Source organism: Zerene cesonia, chromosome 12, assembly GCF_012273895.1.
Source record: "Zerene cesonia ecotype Mississippi chromosome 12, Zerene_cesonia_1.1, whole genome shotgun sequence".
NCBI lineage: Eukaryota > Metazoa > Arthropoda > Insecta > Lepidoptera > Pieridae > Zerene > Zerene cesonia.
The window spans coordinates 6,445,459-6,466,912 of NC_052113.1; the positions used below are offsets into that span (position 1 = coordinate 6,445,459).

Genomic DNA, 21,454 nt, shown 5'->3' on the forward strand with positions numbered 1-21,454 from the left:
TCGGATTTTAAACTACATATCTCTATACCAAATTTCATTCAAATCGGTTTAGTGGTTTAGGTCCAGAAGAGACAGACAGATTTAAAATAAAACATTATTTATTTTATACTCATACATTTTTCATATATACAATTTTAGTAGGGATATCATAGCATAGAAAACAAGAGCTAATTATTGAGTCTGCAAATGTATTATAACAAAGTAGGTTCTATTTAGTAATATATAAATATGTATATGATACCGTTAGCGTATAGGACAGTTATGTTGAGAATATCTACTAATAGACTGCATATTTTCTTTTTTAACTAGCAAAGCCGCGAGCGGAAAGCTAGTAATCTGGTAAATCGGGGATATGACCTATCAGTAATAAACACACATAAAATGAATTTGTACATCTCATTGCTAACCCCGTGAATTTATACGCGATATTCCTCTTTAATTGTTCAGAGAAAAGCTTGTAAAATACAAGCACTGTGCAAAATTTAATAAGGCTTCTGAGATAGGCATGAACCTACATTGTGACTCGGGATGTTATTATTACAAAAACTCACATAAATATATATAAAATTTATCTTTCGTTTTGATAGTAATAAATCCTATTACACAATACACAACATTAAAAAGAACCCCATTTTTTATTCATTATTCTATATTTAAACAAACAAAAAAAAATTGTTATTATCACCTGCACTTTCTACGCTTTCGTTTAACTTCAGGGGTGTTTGCCTTCTCCAGTGAAAATTTATTTATAAACAACTCTTCATACACTAAACTATTTGAGTTTGGACTTAGGAATTTAGAAATTTCTTGATATAAATGTCTTTTGTAAGATTCCTCATTATTGTGAGTTTGGACTGTAGTATTTATCTTTTTTATTGGCGTTGGAGAGACAATAGAATTCTTAAGTTCTATAATTTTCTGTGTGTTTTGATCTATCTTATTCAACAGTGTGTTTTCTAATCTTTTCATACGTGCATCTAAATAAGCTATTGTATATTCCTGTGCACTAGGCAGCTCTGGTTTCTTTGATAAGTATGAACCCACTTGAGATTCACAATCAGTAGGCCTGTTTATTTTGCTTTCATTAGCATCACCATCAGATTTTAAATCCGTTTTTTTGCCATTTTGTATTGGTGATTTCTTATCTAGGCAAGTTTCTATCATGTCTCTTAGTTTCATGTTAAACTTTCTCTTTTCTTCTATAGCTGCTATTCTTTGTGAGCTTATTTTACTTCTTAGTAATGACACCTTTGGTTTGTCTGTGCTGAAACAATGTTTAGCCAATTGTTTTCTGGGTGATTGGTTGTTTGTGATTGTATCCTTCTGAGGTGTGTGCATAATAGTTTTTTGATTTTGTGATTCAAATTCTAATGGCACAACATATTGTTCAGAAAGAGGTTTAAATAAACAATCTCCAACAATTTGTGGAGACTGCACAGTTAAATCCGCACAGTTTGCTTCTTGCTGAGGTGCTTTTTTCTGTGGCATTTTAATTACTAGTGATGGGGATACCAATTTCAGGTTTTTTGGTATAGAGATTGGATCATCAATTCTCTTCTGAGATATTATTTTTACTTTGGGTTCCTTTTTTACAGGATTGTCGGAGCCTGACTTAACATGGTTGTCTTTCAAAAGTTTAGGCTCAGGGAACTTTATGTTAATAGATGATTTTTTGTTTTTGGGTATATCTTTTAAGGGAGTTTCTTCAGCGAACTGAGTTGTATTGTTAATGTTATTTGAGATGTTCACCATAGGTTCAGCTGTGTTGTTAAGAACATTTGGCTGTATATTGCTATTTGGTTGGAAAACCAATTTATCACTGTACCTTTCTATTTGTGTAGGTTTTACAGGATTATTTCCCATCTTTAATTCACGACTAGCATTTTCTTCATTAGAATTTGATTTGGTATCTAAATTTAAACTAGTTACAAAACTTATTTCACTGTTTGTTAGAAAATCTGCATATTTTACTGAATAATTGGCCCTTTTGTCACAATATAATATATTTTCATTTTCTACTTCTAATATGAGAGGAAAGGCTTCCATATTTTCTTCATCGTTTTTTTCATATTGAGAACTGTCACAGTATGGTCCATCCAGAGTAGGTATAGCATCAAACGTAAGCTTATCTTTCTAAAATAGAAACGTCTTTGGTACATATTACTTTTTAATTGGCCAGCAAAAATCAAAAAGCTTTTAAAATACAAAGAGTGTGCAAAATTTGTGTGTAATTAATAACAGTTTATAGATTAGAGAAAAGATAAATCATTTGATTCATTGTTGGAGAAACTCAAGAGCAACATGAAATGTATATAGTAAACGAATAAGAGGGAATAAATTTGTAATTTTTATAAGAAAATCTGCATAGAACGTTGGGAGAATGGAGATCGGTATTACATTACAAATTAGCTCTTGTCTCATTGTTATAATGTTTCTATGCAAATTATACATTTATTCCATTATTTGCTTAAAGATTTTACCATAACTGTTTACTTTTTTTAGATTGGAAATTTAAAATAAAATATCGATATGCCATGATATCTATTGACCTTTGATCAAATTACCTTATAATTCATAAAATTATCATCCTTAAAATGGTGTTGACATATGACTCTATTCTTCAACTGTGACACTTTAAGGTTTAGAAAATCAAGCTTGTGTGCGTTTAAAAGCCATTGGTGACATCGAAGTTTATCGAACACTGGGTAATGAAACATGTGAGTCTTCCCATCAGTCTTAACATTACAATTTTTATATGAACACCGACATCCACCCATGGTAACTGAAATAAATAAAACTATAAATACAACAATAACAATGCGTGCGTGAACATTAATTTGATAACTATATTTTATGCACAGAAGAATACGATATAGATATGGTACAGAATAAGATGTCGTTGTGATATTACACAAAAATCTTAATAAACAAGATGTTCTACAAAGATAAGATACTTATTTGAATTTTTTGGCATTTAATTAAATAACGATTGTATGTACATACTTAAATTATTAAAACTAAATATTGTACATTAATTATTAATATTATTATTGTCAATTCAATAAAATTTACGTTCTGATGACATTTCATGACATATAACAATTTTCAAGATTGTTTACAGTCTTCTTCAGTGTTGTCTGTTGTAAATTTTCTAACAAATAATGATTACAGTAAAAGGTACGATTAATTATTTGTCGCAAATTTTTCAACCTCCACTATTAATAACGTAAATATGTATAAAACATGATTTTTACACTTTCTTTACACTGGAATCACAGAAAGTGTCGCCACCTTTTTTTTTAAAAACGGTAACTCGAATACCCTTTTGTATTCGAGTTACCGTTTTACTAAATTTTAATAAAAGTATATAATCACGAATATTACAGTAGCGAACATCACCAGAACGTTTACATTCTGGTTTAATTATAATTCTGTAATGTTATGATTAGAACTTGACGCTCAGTTCGTAAAGAAATACCCTCCCTGGGTACAAAAGCAAAAAATTTGAAAATGGCTCTTATTCAAGATAATTGTTAAAAATGTGAAACAGAGCTGGATTGCGCTTTTAGAGCTAAAGAGTTTAAAGGCGGCTTGACTCATCAAAGTGTTTGATTCTGCCCGAAAAGGGATAAGGTGAAAACGCTGACCACAGATTATATAGAACTATAATACTAGAACCATATTTTAGAGTAAAAATTTATAATTTTTTTTAAATAAAATTTCGTTTATAAAAAATGTAAATTGAATAGCAATTTTTGTAAATGGTTGCAGTTTATATGAAATAATAATATGCTGGTTACGTGTTGTAATAGTACTACCATGAATGGGTGCTTTAAAATCAAGAACAATTTTATTTACTTTTTTATTTTACCATTGTTTTCAGTGATGGGTTTTATATCTATTAGATTGTTTATATAAATGATATGATTCTGTACTGAGTATGATGAAGATTCATTAAAGTCTATTCGTCCTGATTTTACGAATTATACAATTAAATGTGACAAAAATGAAGTAAGCTTCAATACACATATCAATTAAAAGATATTTGCAAATATTTTGAATAATATAATTATGTCATTAAGCGAAGATACCTTAATTACTTTTTATTGATACAAATAAAAGTATTAATATTTTTTTCTATTCTAAATAGGAAAGAAGAGTCTCATGATAAACAGTCAAATCTACGAAGCATTTCCTATTTTACGTTGGTTAATATAATTTTTACTACGTGGAATTCAACGTTTGGCGATAGAAATGGGAATTAACATATTTTGCAAATAATTACAGTTTCGGTTTGCATCAAAGTGGGACAAAATATTAATTGGAGTGGCGTTATCTGCGACATTCATTTCGGGCATTATACTGCCGTATGCCATTACATTGGTTGCGAACGTTTTTCAAAATATGATAAATTATGCTAAGACAGATAAGAACAACTTAGCGAATGACGATTTTCTGCATGAGATGCACAAATTCTCACTCAAGTACTCGAGTGTAGGCGCCATACTGTTGATGGGTGGATATCTTGGCACTGCATTGATGAATATCGCAGCTATAAATCAGGTATTTTCGTATTATATGAAACCTGCCACTATAAAATAAATAAGTAAAACTCTTTCATATTACAATTCACTCTATAGCCTGCAAAATGCGTTAAGTAAAGGAAATGAATGGGGACATGAATCAAAACGGGAATCGTGAATGCCCATAACTTACACACTTTTGGTCCCTTTTAAATGATTGTTGTAGCAACAACATAACCTAAATTAAGCTTTATACCTACTTAAACTTTTAAGACTGCAATTCCTTTATAGGTATTAAAAATTAGACAAGAGTACATAAAAGCTGCTTTAAACCAGGACTTCGCTTATTATGACCTACATCAAACGGGAGACTTCGCGTCAAAGATGGCAGAGTAAATAAATAAAGGCTTCCGTATGTTTATGGATGATAATATGGAATGTCGTTCCTTATTTATTTTTTAATTAATTTACTTACTAGCCTTTTGTATGTATATTAATCGATTACTTAAGTAGCTATTATTTTTTACGTTATTTTCTTCATGATATTCATAATTGATATATTATTGTGGTGTGTCTGTTCGAGACGATAGCAAAATTGTTATTTTAACCTAGGAATATAATATTATAGACCAGTTTAGAAGCAAATTTATTGACAGTGACGTAATAAAGCTGGAGCAAGGAATAGGGGATAAGTTGTCGTCATTTGTATACAATGCTTCGGTGGCGCTGGGTTGTATCACCATGTCCATGATGAAAGGGTGGAAATTGGCCTTGTTATGTCTCACGCCTGCACCTCTCACGTTCTTACTGGTGGGATTGACAGGCCGGGTATGTGGTTGAGCTCCCATAATCTTGTACCTTAGAAAACTGCCTGTTATAAAAAATTCTGCATATATCTTATAATATACTAGGTGTTCGTCCAGGCTTCGTCTGTGGGACATATATTCAGCCTTTGTCGCTCATAGTAGGTACGTGAAAACGTTACAAACAACAACAAATAAATTTTGAATACTAAAGCTTTTGAACAATGATACCGTTTAGAATAGCATGTTTTATTTTAATTTTATTCTATTTTTAACCCCTCAAACATTAATAAATAAATATTACGTATGTAGGTATCATAATTTTTACAATTTATCGGCAACGAAAATGTGGATCTTCCCGTATGTACGCTTATTTTAAGTTCCCAACAAAATTTCAATATTTCAGTGTAATATTTGAGTTTTAAATTTGAAATAATTTAAATATAATATAAGTAGCGTGGTCTTGAAAAATAATGATTTCTTTTTTCTTTCTCTGTTCTTAAGTATAATGAAGGTACTCTTACAGAATACGATTCATATTGAAATATCAAATTTTTTATTCTAGATAGCTAATAATTTGTATAAAAAACAATCTCTCGCAAAAAGTGAAGCTAGTGCCGTGGCCGAAGAAGCTATCAGCTCAATTAGAACTGTATACGCGTTTAACGGACAGCAAAGAGAAATAGAAAGATATAGAAAGCATCTTGTTAAAGCCCGGAACATACATATTCAGAAGGGTAATGCAAATTTAAAGTAATTGTTATAATATTATAGGTAACTTCATGCTATAGGTACTGGTTTTATATATGAACTAAATAATAGATATGATTATGTTCTGGTTAGTGTAGTTGTAATATAAGCGCGAAAAGAAATCTAAAAAAAATCTAATACTAAAGTTCACCGATTAGTACATAATTTGTATTTGGTTAGCAGTTTCGCCCGCGTGGCCCAAGGAAAAGATAAAAAGTTCTTGGTCCTTTCTCGGGTCTTAAACTTTATCCTACTAAATTTCATCCAAATCGGTTTAGTGATATAGGTCTGAAGAAAAGACAGACAGTGTAATTTTCGCATTTATAATATTTGGGATGATGCACTCTCCCAAACAAAATTTCACGGAGTTTCATCAAATTTCATGAAAACCTATATAATTTGGTATATAATTTGGTAATATAATTTGGTATATAATAGTAGCTAAATGTTATTAAGTAGATGGATTGATATTAAATTTAGCACTGGTGAATGAACTCTGCTATACTGTAATCTATGCTCAGATTAAAGGTGTAATTAATAGGTATATATTGACCCTTTTGTGTTCTCCTTTTTCTAAAAGTAAGATTTTATTAGGTATTATTGGTATTATATAAGTTTGTATTCGTTATTCTTCTTTTAAGTCTAATTAAGACTGTAAATTTCAGAGTGTTTCACTGGCTTATCAATGGGGTTTTTATTTTTTTGCATATTTAGCTCGTATGCATTATCGTTTTACTTCGGAATATACCTTGTTATAAAAGAACCAGATAATTACAATGCTGATGTCATGTTTTCCGTGAGTAGTATATTTGTTATTAGTTAAAAACGCGATATCGTTAATAATTTGTTTCTATTCGTTAAGCCCACATTAATAAAATTAATAAAACGTTATGGTACCTATTTGACATCTTAATATATATAAATCTCGTGTCACGTTGTCCTCAATGGACTCAAAAACCACTTAACCGATTATAATAAAATTTGCACACCATGTGCAGTTCGATCCCACTTGAGAGATAGGATAGTTTTTATTATAATTTAAATTACAATAAACAACTAGGTACCCGAGCGGAGCCGGGGCGTACAGCTAGTAATACTTTAATAATGCTATGTTATCTCTGCTATAACGTTGTTACTCGCGGCTTGTCCCGTCTTTGATATTAATAGGTATCTATATGTTCTATATTCGATTAAACTTGTGAGTTATCTGCGGTGCCGAGAATATATCTCTAAACATTTCTTTTAACGAATGTAAACCGTAACAATATACGGACAATCGATCTGATGTTTTGGCAAACTAATCTTCACGTAACAGCATGAAGAGTCAACTTGAAAAAATTTAAATGAACGTTGTGACTAAATAGTGACTAAATCGTGACTAAATTACCAACAATAAAAATGGATAGTTAATCGTATTTTATTTCAGTTAGGTTTCTATACTAAAGAGTAAAGAGTAAAATGCTGTCCGTCTATTTGTCTATCTATTTGTCTGTCCATATGTACGTCCGAATGTCTGTATCTCATAAATTGTGATAGAAGGTTGAAATTTTCTGAGAATATGTATTTCCGTGGGCGCTACAATGACATAGCGCTGTTGTATCATCAGACGCCCCACGCTACTCCACCGATCTTGATAAAAATGTATGAAATTAATGTTTAAAATATCTATTTTTAATGAGTGACTATTAGGTACCTAATTATTTATATGTTAGTTTACGTATTCTTTAACAAGAAAGTGTTATTTTGAAAAGTTTTCATCACTCGTATTACACACAGCGCATGATTAGCACGTGTATATACATTTTAGGTATTTTTCGGAGTGATGACAGCTTTAGGTAATTTGGGAATGGTGGGTTCCCTTATGAACTCATTTGGCTCGGCGAGGGGCGCTGGTGCTCAAATATTCCAAACGATCGATACACAACCGATAATCAATCCTTTACTGGATCGAGGAATTAAGCCGAAAACTTTTGAAGCTCATGTGGAATTGCGAAACGTCGTGTTCCATTATCCATCGAGACCTGAAGTTCCTGTATGTTAAAATTACTAAATCAATAGATAATTATTATTTATGCATACAATATTCATTAAAATAATATTGTCATGTAATTTTTTTTTCAGGTATTAAAAGGTGTGAGTCTTACAGTACAGCGAGGCCAGTCGGCTGCGTTAGTGGGTCATTCTGGTTGTGGAAAATCTACAATCATTCAGCTCATATCAAGATATTATGATGCAATCGAAGGATCTGTAAATACTCTATTTTTCATTTTGCTCACAGCCACAAACTAAACATATTGTGGAAATAGAAGGGATAAAAAAATATGTTTTTTTTTAAGTTTGAAACGTTTTGACGCAAATACCACTGGACCGATTTGAAAAATTCATTCACAATTAAAAAGCTGCAACTTCACTAAGTGACATAGTCTATTTATGTACCACGGGAGAAGTCGGGGCGACTAGTTAGTAACTGATAAACGTGCTGATAAATCGTATTTTTGTTTGCTTTTTCAATTTGCTAGCTTTCTTGATTAATTTTCATTATTATTTATAACAATATTGCAGTTAGGAAGAATAAAATAAGAACATAGCGTAGCATCAGAGTAATTACGGATGACGGGGTAAATCCAATAATGCAAACCACGCAGCTAGTCATTGTTTCAAAGAATGTGAATGCTATAATTATCAAACCTGTTTATTTTCGTACAGTAGTTTCCTAGACGATACTCAAACTAAAACGATTCTCTGATCGATTCGACGATTCTCTATTCACAAATTTCGCGGTATAATTTTTGATGTGGCAGTCGAGCGCGTATCGGCACGAATTGGACCAGATAACTCGCAACCGAAATTCTCTGAATGCAGCACTATACATATTTCTATTATCATAGATTCTATATGGCAATGTTATATAATAAAACAATACTGAACTTTATAAATTTAGGTGCTTTTGGATGGACACAATGTACAGGATTTATCTGTGCGGTGGTTGCGAGCCCAGATTGGCTTGGTGTGGCAGGAGCCAGTGCTCTTTAGTGCTACTATCCGTACTAACATACGTTATGGCCGCGAAGAAGCTACTGATGAAGATATTGAAAATGCCGCTAAACAGGCTTACGCACATGAATTTATCACGAAATTACCCTACGTAATTATTATTTATTCCTGTCTGATAATATTACTTACTTACTACTAATTGTTTGAATTATTTATGTTCACCTACCAAAAGAGCTATTGGAATAATGTTAAGTTTTTGCTTAATTAAGCTTACGGTATTGTGTAAGTATACTTATACCACAGATAACATAATACTATACTAGTACTTATAATAAGTAATATGCATTTAATATATAATAGTTGCCGAACACGAATGGTCCCTACTCCATTAGGTATTAATTTATATTATTATACTAGCTGTGACAAGCAAATTCGCGTGATCTAAAATATATATTTGGTTTACTCTGAGGTAAGTGCAACGAACACCCTCTAAGATGCATGTTGTTCAATTATATGATAATAGCTCAATAAGTAGAACCGGGGATTTAGGGCTATGACACATATGTCGGCGAGCGCGGCGCGTCGCTGTCCGGCGGGCAGAAGCAGCGCATCGCGATCGCGCGCGCGCTCGTGCGCAACCCGCACATTCTGCTGCTGGACGAAGCGACCAGCGCACTCGACACCTCCTCCGAGGCCAAAGTGCAACGAGCCCTCGATAAGGTTAAAAAAGAGAAGTAGTGCGCACTGTAGGCAAAACTTACTGATAAGGTAAAATAAGTATTAAGTAGGGTGCATATATAAACTAACTGATAAGGTATTCTGCGAACGAAATGGGTAATAAATTACAAGACTTTAATTTTCCATATTTTACTTACTACATGCAACTTCAAATAGAGAATTGTGTTGTGTACTTACCAAGTTTTATTTATCGATTTTTACACGCTTTTTATTAGCTTCACCTGTATGTTTGTTTGTTTGTATGTTTGTTTGTTTGTATGTTTGTTTGTTTGTATGTTTGTTTGTTTGTAACTGACTTCTTTGGGCGCGATTTTGACCCACTTTAAACGGCCAGATTTCGTTCAAACTTTGTAGATTTATTGAGGACCGATGGCAATACACTAATTTGATAAAATTATTCCAGTTTTCAATTTGCAAAATATGATTTTTGTTAAAGCGTGTTTTATAGTTTTTTTAAACTATTATATTTTATTTATCAATCCGAGAATACACCGAAGATCCTTCAGAGATTTCGCACATTTTGTGTATTAATGTAGAATTTATGTAGAATGTATGGAAGGTATACTTGCGTTTTCAGACGCAAAATAATTGAATAAAAGATACTTGTAACATCCTTGACATCACTTGTACACCTGGCTATCAACTCGCTGACCCTTCCACAGATGTTTTGTGTGCTGGTCGCAGAAGATAGAGCCATAAAAACAAGGCTTAAAGAAAATCTGTAAAAATATTTTTTTAATGTCCAAGGATCACAGCGCACCGGTATCCGGCACACATTTTCAGATACAAACTTAACTTAATATGAATAAAAAATTGTTAATCTATCCCATAAAGGCCACCGAAGGTCGTACGACCTTGATAATAGCCCATCGTTTGTCGACAATACGCAATGTGGATATCATATACGTCATGCATGAAGGCGTAGTTGTCGAATCTGGAAATCATGCACAGCTTCTGAATATGCAGGGTTACTATTATAAAATGTATCAACCTGGTATTCAAAATAAAGATAGCTTTGGAGTTATCAGTAATGGCAAGTATTTGTTCTTAATAGTTACTGTTACCATAGATAACATAATACTATACTACTGTTAATTAAATTATTATGTATTTGTTTGGTTCCGTCTACTCAATTAGATTAGATGTCATATATAAATATAAGTCCGGTTATGTATGGATATAAGCAGATAATCAGGTACTTCTCGTTATTTTTACAGATAATTTTATAAGTCGGCAATTATCACAAATGTCTGAATACGATGGTGATAAGTTCGATTCAATTCTCGTTAGTAAACTTAACAAATTATATTTCAGCTTTTGTAAATTATATGCTTGTAGGTAAATTAAAGTAACAATTCAGTAAATGTTTATTCATACAATTATTATTCAGCAGTGGTGGATTTACACATTGTATAAGTATACCTACCTTACGGTGTGTATACAGGGAAATTATATTCTTTATTTTAATTTTAACGGATGTTGTTGTGCAGTTAATTAGATGCTTATAAAATACGTTGTTCAATTTGGACGTTCCTAAAATTAGCATATCTGCAAATAAATTAACCAATGCAAAACATTTAATAACATCAGAACTAGGTACATTAAAAAGATTATAATTTTTAAGATTGAAAAAGAAGAGGAACACGAAGCGCCACCCCTCTCTTTCTGGCGTGTGGTAACTCTTAACGCGCCAGAGTGGAAGTTGGTTACACTGGGATGTTTATGCTCCATTGTCAGTGGTTTCTCTATACCCTTATTCATCGTTCTTTTTGGTGATCTGTTTGGTGTGAGTTTCATTTTTATGTAAGTAATCCCTCATGAAAAGCTCAATTTTTAAATTTGAGTTACTTTCCAAAAAAAAAAAAAAATTCCTTTGTCTGCACGACGACTGGACTTTTTTCATAGAATTTTCTAGAGAAGACAAGATGTATTATTTATTTTAACACATTTTTTCATTGCAGGCTATGTCGAATACTAATCCAAAGGAACTCATGTATAAAGTTGAAAAAGTATCAGTTTCCTGTATATTGATTGGATGTGCCATTGGTATCGCTAATTTCATTGAGGTTAATAATATCATCATCATCAGCCCATATACGTTCGCACTGCTGGGACACAGGCCTCCTATTTTTATCCACCACGCTGGCCAAGTGCGGGTTGACAGATGTCACATGTCGGCGTACCTTTTGATTCTTGGACATGCCAGTTTCCTCACGATAAATGGTGATGTTAAATGCTGATGTTACCCACATGATAAATTGAAAAATCAATTTATTTCCTGCACACTCGCCCGGTTTAGAACCCCGACTTATCGATATTGAAGTCCGATGTTCTCACCACTGAGCTACAACTGCTTTTAATTTTGGTTTTGGTTAATAATAATATGTATTAATATAATTTGTCATATTAAATTCAAATGCACGTTAAACCTAGTGTTGAAAAAAATAATCATATCAATTTAATATTTATAAACTAAGCGTGAGGAATGAGGATAGATTGCCTACGGGCGAAAAAGATCCACCAAAATTAAATCTTTAGCAGTCAACCTTTTTGTTTTTGTAATAATTATTCTTTTTCTTCATAAATACCGTATATAGACTATTTCATTCGGTGCTGCTGGAGCATATCTAACTGAGAGACTGCGATTAAAAATGTTCACACATTTATTACATCAGCACGTGGGTTACTTCGATGATCGTGCGCATTCTACTGGTGGTTTATGTGCGCGACTTTCTTCGGAAGCTGCGTATGTTCAGGGGGTCAGTGTGTTACAGTCTTATACAGAAACAGAGTTATTAAATGAGGCGTTACTTCTGTAGCTTGCCAATGACTCCGCCTATGATAGCTTATAAATGTGCGTAGAAATAGGTAATAAATATGACATGAGCAGTTACTACTCCGTTCATAAAAACGGTTGAATCGTTCTAATATAGTGATGACTTTTTTCGTTTTATTTTAAACCTGAGAAAGACTATTCGATTTTATTATATTTTTATGAACGATTACTTTATTTTTTTTAATAAAGGCGACCGGCCAGCAAGTTGGAATAATATTGCAAGGTATAGGGTCTATAGGCCTGGCATTTTTTCTGGCGATGTGGTTTGAATGGCGCGTGGGCATAGTTGTGCTGTGCTTCACGCCAATCATTATATTTGTCATCTGGCAGCAGAGCAAGGCGACGGATGAGGAATCTACTGGTTATGCAACGGCACTGGAAAGTAGTACAAAGGTTTTTGTTTTGTAAACTGACACCATAGCTGTGCATTTTTTGTAATTAAATAAAAATAAAAAGAAAAAAGCAAATTGATAAAACACCGTCATTGGAACAATTAATGATAATGATAAAACATATGATAAAACATTGATATCAGGTGGCAGTTGAAGCGGTAGCTAATATACGCACGGTGGCCGCGCTAGGCCAAGAGGCGAGTATCGTCGCGCAGTACAGTGCGTTGCTCGAACCCGCAGTACGCACTGCGACGTGCGCGGCGCACTGGCGCGGACTCGTCACCGGCCTCTCGCGGTCAATGTTCAACTTTGTGAACGCCGCTGCGCTCACTTACGGAGGACATCTCATTGTATCTGACGGCATCGCGTACGAAGATGTTCTCATGTAAATACTTTATAGCTCTGATAAACGTCTAATAAATGTTGCCTTCGTGATACTACCTGACCCAGTAAACGCTTAAAGCTTAAAATAATTTATGCATTACGTCTCGGACCTACCTCAATATAAACAAATAAATTATATCTATACTAATATTGTAAAGCTGAAGAGCTTGATTGTTTGTTTAAACGCACTAATCTCAGGAACTTCGGGTCCGATTTGAAAAATTATTTAAGTGTTAAATAGCCCATTTATTGAGGAAGGCTATAGGCTATACTATATGTACCACGGGCGAAGCCGGGGCGGACCGCTAGTATATTATAATATAATAAAATTGATCCAAGCGTTTCGGAAAAAGTTTGCCAAACAAATAGAGTGGCATGAAAATTTTTACAGAAATAGATTAAAATTCTGAGATAAGTGCTGCCACCTCTTGGAAGAACGCCTCTTCAACAAAGGTTACAGTTCTGCTACAACTTGAGCAGCAGAATTAATCTTGATAAGCATTCATTAACAATCATCAACATATAAAAGCATTTTTTATAGTAGATATTATTGATCCGTACTAATCTTGTACGGATCAATAAAATAAACAAACTTAAAGTATGAAGAAATTATTTTCATATTCAACCGATCTATCAATAATATAATGCCTATTATATTCACATAATGTTTTCAGTACAACCCAGTCGTTGCAAATGGCGTCTAATCAGGCACAGAATGCTTTTACTTATGCACCTGATTTCCAAAGGGGTGTGAGGGCTGCTTCTAGAATTATAGACTTGCTCAACACAAAACCTAAGATCTTGGATCCAAACACAGCAATTGATCATTTTGTTAGTATTACCCATGGTTTTATTGGTTTTGCAATGCATATAATAAAAAATACTCCGAATGTTGTGATTCAATCAGATAAAATGTAGACCTAAGTCTTGGGAAATAGATAACTGATAAATTAGAACCATATTCTTATTTAATATTATCACTAAATAGCTTTTTGGCTTAGATAACAATCTGAAACTGTTACAAGCAAGACTGTGTTGTATTTCATCAAATATAAGGCTGAAGCCCATATAATTTCCTTCCGTGATAATTGTAGGAAGCCCTTGGGGAAGTAACGTTTAAAAATGTGGATTTTAAATATCCGACCCGACCAACTGTAAATGTACTGCAAGGACTTGATTTTCAGGTACATATAATGTACAGAGAGTTTAATTTATTTAATTTTTTAATAAAAGTACCCTACATTTCGCATTTCATTCTTCCATAATCATGTGTTGTTAGCATAGTCATACTCCTTACTATATCTATGGATCTAAGACTATATGAACCAGACGATTATTAAAAAAAAAAAATTAAGTTTGACAATTAAAAATTACGTTGATGATGCTGTATAGAGAATATTCTTCAAATAAGATAGACTCATGAATTGTTTACAGATAGAATGTGGTAAGACTATAGCGATAGTTGGAAAAAGTGGATGTGGAAAAAGTACTATCATACAATTGTTGATGAGATATTATGATCCTGATCAAGGATGCATTGTGAGTTACTTGCTGTGCCGTACAGTACTTTTGTCCGCAGACAAAAAATTCAACAATTTAGAAATTGATTTGGTTCTTGTACAATATGTTGAGTATTGACCCTGGGTCTATTTTGGGAACTATTTTCATTCCCACATTCCACCAAAATCGATTGTGTCGTTTAGTCGTGAAAGTGTAACGGACAGAGACTTCTTTGACATTTAATTTTGTAATTATACATGTAAAGTTGAAACAACAACGTCAAAGTGATGAAAATATGGCATTTTTGATCAACATAATAATTTTAATGTTAGATGTTAGATGGAACACCGCTAACACAGTTGCGTATGGACCAAATAAGGGCTTGCATGGGAATCGTGTCTCAAGAACCGACGCTATTTGACCGCTCTATCAGGGACAATATAGCGTATGGTGCAATCTCCATCGACGTCAGCCAGCATGATATTGTGGATGCCGCACGTTTGGCCAATATTCACGAATTTATTATCTCTTTGCCGAGGGTATTTTTCAACTACATATTATATACCTAAATAATTTAAATGTAAAGTATATATTGTATTAATATAAATACATAGCTTTATGTACTAACGTCGTAAGTGTTACGATCGAAAGGTTTTAGAATCTTTTAAAAGTTTTTGGCAAGCAAAAAGTTTTTCTGGAAAAAGAGATTGTATGCATCAACAGATAACACAATATACTCAGAAGTAATTAACATTGGTATTTTTTATTAGTTTAGCTGGAGAGTATTTAAATTTTATATTTCACAAGTCAAGTCATTTTTCACAATTTGCAGGGATATGAAACAGATATAGGATCTAAAGGCATTCAGTTGTCCGGGGGTCAGAAACAAAGAGTTGCTATAGCTCGAGCGCTTATACGCCATCCGAAGATACTGCTGTTAGATGAAGCTACTAGCGCTCTGGACACAGCGAGCGAAAAAGTAATTCATACTACAGACCAAGCTGTATCAAACGCATGAATTTCTTTTTCTAGTACTAGTGTATAAGTTTGTGCTATTAGTAAATTTAAAGCTGTTTTTCCTGTTATAAAGCTGTTGCACCTACCTATCCTAGCGATGCTCCCCGGCTTAGCCCGTGGTAAATATATATTTTATAGCCTATAGCCAGTCTAATTAGCCTCGAAAGTCGTTCAACATAGACGTTTAGACAAGTCAATTGTGCGGGGAGAAAAGGGCTAGACATGGGAGGAACGAGCCTGAGCTACATACGCCATGATGCTAGCAGGTCGGGACACTATTTAGGGACAGCCATGTGCACGTTTTAATGTGGGTATATAAAAAGGTTTAGTGCATTGTGTGCAGGTGGTGCAAGAGGCGCTGGACGCGGCGAAGGCGGGGCGCACGTGTGTGATGATCGCTCACCGGCTCAGCACCGTGCGTGACGCCGACCGCATCTGCGTGCTGCACGCCGGCCGCGTCGCCGAGAGCGGCACGCACGACCGCCTGCTCGCGCTCAAGGGACTTTACTACGCCATGATGCACAATTAATAATTAGGTCGTGTTTTTAAATCACCTGGCCAAATTTTATTGGTTTATATTATTACATTTTTTTTTTATTTTGCACTATGTGTACATTCATTACTTATTAAAAAAATTAAAAAAAAAACAGGCGAGCCTCGATCGATTATTTTATTTCAACCATGTACCGACAATATGCTTTGAATAAACACGGTGCGGTGTACCTGAAAAAAAAAAAACTGAAATTAAATCATAACTTTATAATTAAGCAGAATACCTACGTACAGGGGTAAGTATATTTTTCGTAAAACTGTTATCGCTTTGTAAACCTTTTAAAAGTGCATAACCTCAATTGATGACAATACGAATGTTACTTACGGAATAGAAATAAAAAAATATTCTTCTAAGTTTACTGTGCTGAATAATGATCATTATATTATAAGAATGCGTCGCGACAAAATAAAATAATATTGTCTTTTGTTATTGTTATAAAAATGTGTATTTTTTTTTATTTACATTCTATGCAAATTTACAAGCAAATATTAGAAAATAGCTTATTTATTTGATTGTTACTATTTAACTCAACAACTAAATGTGCCATTTCCAAAGTCAGAAAGAACCTTTTTCAACCAAATAAGAGGACAAATCCGGGTTGAGAAGCTAGTCATTAACAAATACATATTAGGTACTTATGGAGTTGGTGCAGCCATGGCTACCGCGGTCAACTTGGATATGATGCTTCCAGCCACCAAATTGCCGTAATATGATTGGGCGCCTGCAGCAATGCTACCGGCCGCTATGCCACTACTGCTAAAGCCCAACAAGGGCGCTATGAAACCGGTCGCTAAACCTCCAGTGGCGTATATGACTACGCCACCTATAACGTTCACAACTACCGCCGCAAGTAACCCCATTTCTGAAAAAAAAAACAATGAATATAATAATATCGTGATGTGTTCGTATTGAAGTAGAAACTAACTTTTCTTACGAACTATTTTTATTCTTCTCCTACTCTTATTAGAAAGCTGATATTGTTCCGATATTAAATATTCATCTCCGAGTTCTATAGGCTATAATATATGTGCTTCGTGCGTCTACGTTCGCCTTTTCCACCATTTTCCGCAGATATCATTGATTTCAACATCAAATATTCTTGTGTTTGGTTTAACGCGAGCATTATACATTTAGAAATTAAGACTTTTAAACGGATTTTAAACGCGATTTATTCATTAAATTATTCATCTCATCTCAAGTCTCCCCGTAGCCACGCTCGCTGTAAAGTGTTCGAAACGTCGGGTTAATAATATAATGAATAAATTGCGTTTTAAATCCGTTTAAAAGTCTTTAATTTCTTAACATCAAATATTCTACATCTCGATTATTATAAGTCGACAGAAAATGACGTCACATTACTGTTTTAAAACAATAATGGAAGGGAGTTCCATTGTTATTTTTTAATATTATCTTCAATGTACGGACACAGTTTTTATTTTATGTATAACGGGTGTGGTTTCTTAAATATTTGAAATGTAGAATTGTATAATAATACGATTATTATTACTCAAGTAAGAACAATGCGCGTTACAGTTTTAAATTTGAATAGCAATGAATACATTAGTTAGTAATTAATTATAAATAGTATTTTTAAAACGTAAGTAGTATTTTGCAAAATAAACAAACTGATTTAAAATTAAAAATTTTAAAACAATTATTTTTTTTTTGTTAATAAAATTATATTAATTAATTTTATGTAACATATATTTAAGTACAGATAAAGCAAAAAGTTTAAAACATCACAAAAACTCTGTATCAGATCAGGAAACAAAATGTTTTTTTTTTTACTTAATTACAGTTACAGTCTTTATAATTTTTATAGTTAAATGTGCGTACTTGTTTTTATATCTATGGACGTATTGGCTGCATAAAATAAACAAGAAAACGTACAATGTATTGTGAGGATTTTATATAATTACCTTAAAAATGTAGGTCCTTATCGAGACAACGCTGCAGGATGAACGACTGTGTTCCAGTTGGGCCTTGGTAAATTAATTCCTATTTTTACGTTACAGCGTTTTATATGTGAGCAAACGAACGCGGTGCAATGTCTTCACTGAGTCACTAATACTCTTCAGTGTACAAGTATTGCCAGAACGGATATTTTCGCCTGCCAAAATATTAAAAAATAATATCACAAATTAGCCTTGCATTAAAAAGGAATATAATAAAATAACATACGATAAGTTAGAGAGAGAGAGAGAGAGAGAGATTTTTTGTTCTCGATTCTTACAAACGAACAGAGAAATCAGCGAATAGTCACAAACAACATAAATGATATTTTTTGGATAAATATCATTTATTTTGTTCTCTTTCCTTAAACAGAATACCTATATTTGCATAATCTGTGCCCTAAAACCTTTAGATACTTACAAATTCTATAAAACTTTAGAGTTAAAACTGAGCGAATTTCCAGATACGACGGTGCAGATAAATTAATCATTTGTAGTCTGTTTCAAAACTTACGACTCTTAGAATGGTAGTAAAATTAGCTTATTTTAATTTAATTAAATGTTGTATTTTGTTTTCTATAGTTTACCTATATTAAGACAAATACCGAAATACTGGTATCCCAGATAAGTATCATTGATTATTGTGTCTTATATTTTTACACTCTTCTTGGATTCGGGGAATTCCTGAACATAGACTTAAATTTATATTTGCGCCATCTCTTGTTGAATTGGTAAATTTAAAACATCCTTCAATAACAAGTTTAGATTATTGCGTTATTCATACCCTTAATGTCCATTTGATTAAAAAATTTCATTTGATTTTTATTATTATCCATTACAAATAATTTATCATTGGCGCATGCACTCAACGCACCTGTCACATCATGGCGCGAATTTCAATGTTCTTATGTTCCGTTTTTATCGCGTCGGTAAAATTAATTAAAACGCAAATTTCTACAAACACAAGGAAATACTACAAACTAGTTTCAAAGTGTATAATTCCTAGCTATTTCAAGTGTAAACTGAATAAATAGTGTGTTATAATAGTTTTAAGGTACGTCACTGATCATACAAAAACGACCATCGTATTGTTATATTACTCTTTGAATTTGACGATAAACGTCGAGGTACTACGGCTACCGAGATCGTGTTGAAAAGTTTATAACTGATTGAACATATTATACGTGTTTTAGTTCAAAGAAAGCTCGTGTTTTGTTGTGTCCTAAAATTCTTTCAACAATATTTTTTAATTCTCCGCCATCTATTGGTGACTAGATATAACAACTATATATAAAATGACGTTACAAGAATATATTAGTACAAGATTTAATGTACAGATGGCATTCCTAAAGTATTTATTCCTTTGCATTTCAATATTGGAATACAAAGGTTTTAACCTGTTTGGTTATATAACGTGACTTGGTTATATAGCGTCCCGCGGTTCCACCCGCTTAAATGAGTATTCCTTGTTTCATCAGATGCCAGTGAAAGTCCCGCCACAATCGATCAGCCGTTCCAAAGATAAGCTGGAACAAACAGATAGACAAAAATTATAAAAAGACATGTCTTTTTGGTAGATACGTGTATTGTATATAATATCGTGTATATGTAAATTTAATAAAACATTGTATATGTTTCCGCAAGATTGTAAAAAACTGTTAATAATTTAACGCTCGAGATTATACATTTTCCACAAATAATGATATATCACAATTATTGTGATCTTCAACATTTGATTTCAATGTAGAGCATTATTTTTCGATTAATTACAGTTACATTGATGGTTCCGATTCTAATGATGTTAACAATATTACGACATTAATTAATATATTTAAAGGTTTACCGTTTGTGTAACAATACAAATAAACAAGTGAATCATACCGAAAAACATAGTCTTTATAAGAATACTTTACGTAGAATTCCGAATTACTGCATTTTAGAAACCTGTAGTAAGTTATTTAAAATTTTCTTAAAAGGTACTATAATACGTAAGGTTCATGCTGAAAATACAGTGAATATATGAAAACATTCCATTTAAATTACATCCATTTCAGAATCTTAAATTGAGTGAGGCATTTTTTTTTCTGAATTTGGCGCACGACTGACCATATTTGTTATTGCACCACGTTAAATTTTATAGAGAAAAAAATTAAGTAAAACATGAAATTTGACCTACACTTACAGCTCTGTTTAAAAAATAAAAGCTGTAAGGTTAATTATTAATAAATTATGGTTTAAAGTTCGATAACGCATCTATCCAGGAGTACTATACCAAAAACAGTTCAAATTCCTTCATTTAGGGGACCACTAGAAATATTGACAAAGGATGTAATTTTTGTTCGAAAATGCTGTGTATCTCGAAAATCGAGAAACTTTTACACACAATTTATTTTACTGAGCCTACTACTACTACTCCTACTACTACTACTTCGTCTACTTCCAGTTACCTTATTAACTATTAATTACACCACAGCCTGTATATGTGACAGTTATTCTAACTCATCGTGGCAATGCTTCATTGCTACAACGCGCTGTGAGCGTTTTTTAGAGCCACACAGAGACACACAAATTTCGTGTGTTGTATCTCTTGCTACGACTACAACGTAAAAATATGTTAAATAAAAAAAAATTTTAATTAGTTGCATGAATAATACGCAGTACACTCTACTGTCCAGCTCTGAATATATAATATGCATCATATTTTTATTATCTGTATTTCATTACACATTGTATTATTCTCAATCGATATAATAAGATTATAAAGGAAGGGTAGCTAACTTTTGTACAATAAAATTACTATATATTGTAATGTTAACAATTGATTCAAATACAATCATTCTAATTTATAGATGTACTATGTAGATCATAAACTGATATAACATTGTGCAAGCTACACCTTTACACCTTACCACACCCAGACAAGAATAATGCGTTGAGAAAACCCGAGGTAATTTATGGCATCGACATACTACAATCTACAGAGCACTGAGCAACATACTAAACTTCCCGCCA

At 32.8% G+C, this 21,454-nt stretch overlaps 2 protein-coding genes across 2 annotated transcripts; one reads left to right on the top strand and one right to left on the bottom strand.

Annotated features, from left to right (window-relative positions):
- Window positions 1–100: 100 nt before the first annotated feature.
- Window positions 101–3,094, bottom strand: LOC119830865. Its single transcript, XM_038354036.1, has 3 exons — window positions 3,004–3,094; window positions 2,565–2,782; window positions 101–2,133 (listed from the first exon to the last, which is right to left on the bottom strand). Exons 2-3 carry the CDS (start codon window positions 2,775–2,777, stop codon window positions 682–684), a joined length of 1,665 nt encoding a protein of 554 aa, XP_038209964.1. The 5' UTR covers window positions 2,778–2,782; window positions 3,004–3,094; the 3' UTR covers window positions 101–681.
- A 1,071-nt stretch (window positions 3,095–4,165) lies between these two features.
- Window positions 4,166–17,354, top strand: LOC119830968 (ATP-dependent translocase ABCB1-like). Its single transcript, XM_038354160.1, has 24 exons — window positions 4,166–4,208; window positions 4,288–4,563; window positions 4,815–4,915; window positions 5,180–5,351; window positions 5,892–6,063; window positions 6,742–6,872; window positions 7,884–8,108; window positions 8,198–8,323; window positions 9,018–9,221; window positions 9,620–9,790; window positions 10,643–10,841; window positions 11,026–11,093; window positions 11,433–11,594; window positions 11,770–11,874; window positions 12,406–12,567; window positions 12,834–13,037; window positions 13,180–13,421; window positions 14,095–14,251; window positions 14,515–14,604; window positions 14,855–14,959; window positions 15,253–15,459; window positions 15,753–15,899; window positions 16,281–16,656; window positions 17,122–17,354. The coding sequence occupies exons 2-23, from the start codon at window positions 4,405–4,407 to the stop codon at window positions 16,464–16,466; spliced, it is 3,495 nt and encodes a 1,164-aa protein (XP_038210088.1). The 5' UTR covers window positions 4,166–4,208; window positions 4,288–4,404; the 3' UTR covers window positions 16,467–16,656; window positions 17,122–17,354.
- Window positions 17,355–21,454: the final 4,100 nt, after the last annotated feature.

What these genes read in the sequence shown, in the direction of transcription:
- LOC119830865 (XM_038354036.1), bottom strand. Translation starts at nt 2,777, where the DNA reads ATGGGTGGATGTCGGTGTTCATATAAAAATTGTAATGTTAAGACTGAT. An exon ending in ATAATTTTATGAATTATAAG is followed by an intron (nt 2,134 to 2,564) that starts GTAATTTGATCA and finishes TTTCTATTTTAG; the next exon opens with AAAGATAAGCTTACGTTTGA.
- LOC119830968 (XM_038354160.1), top strand. Translation starts at nt 4,405, where the DNA reads ATGATAAATTATGCTAAGACAGATAAGAACAACTTAGCGAATGACGAT. An exon ending in AAGCTGCGTATGTTCAGGGG is followed by an intron (nt 12,568 to 12,833) that starts GTCAGTGTGTTA and finishes TTTTTAATAAAG; the next exon opens with GCGACCGGCCAGCAAGTTGG. An exon ending in CACTGGAAAGTAGTACAAAG is followed by an intron (nt 13,038 to 13,179) that starts GTTTTTGTTTTG and finishes CATTGATATCAG; the next exon opens with GTGGCAGTTGAAGCGGTAGC.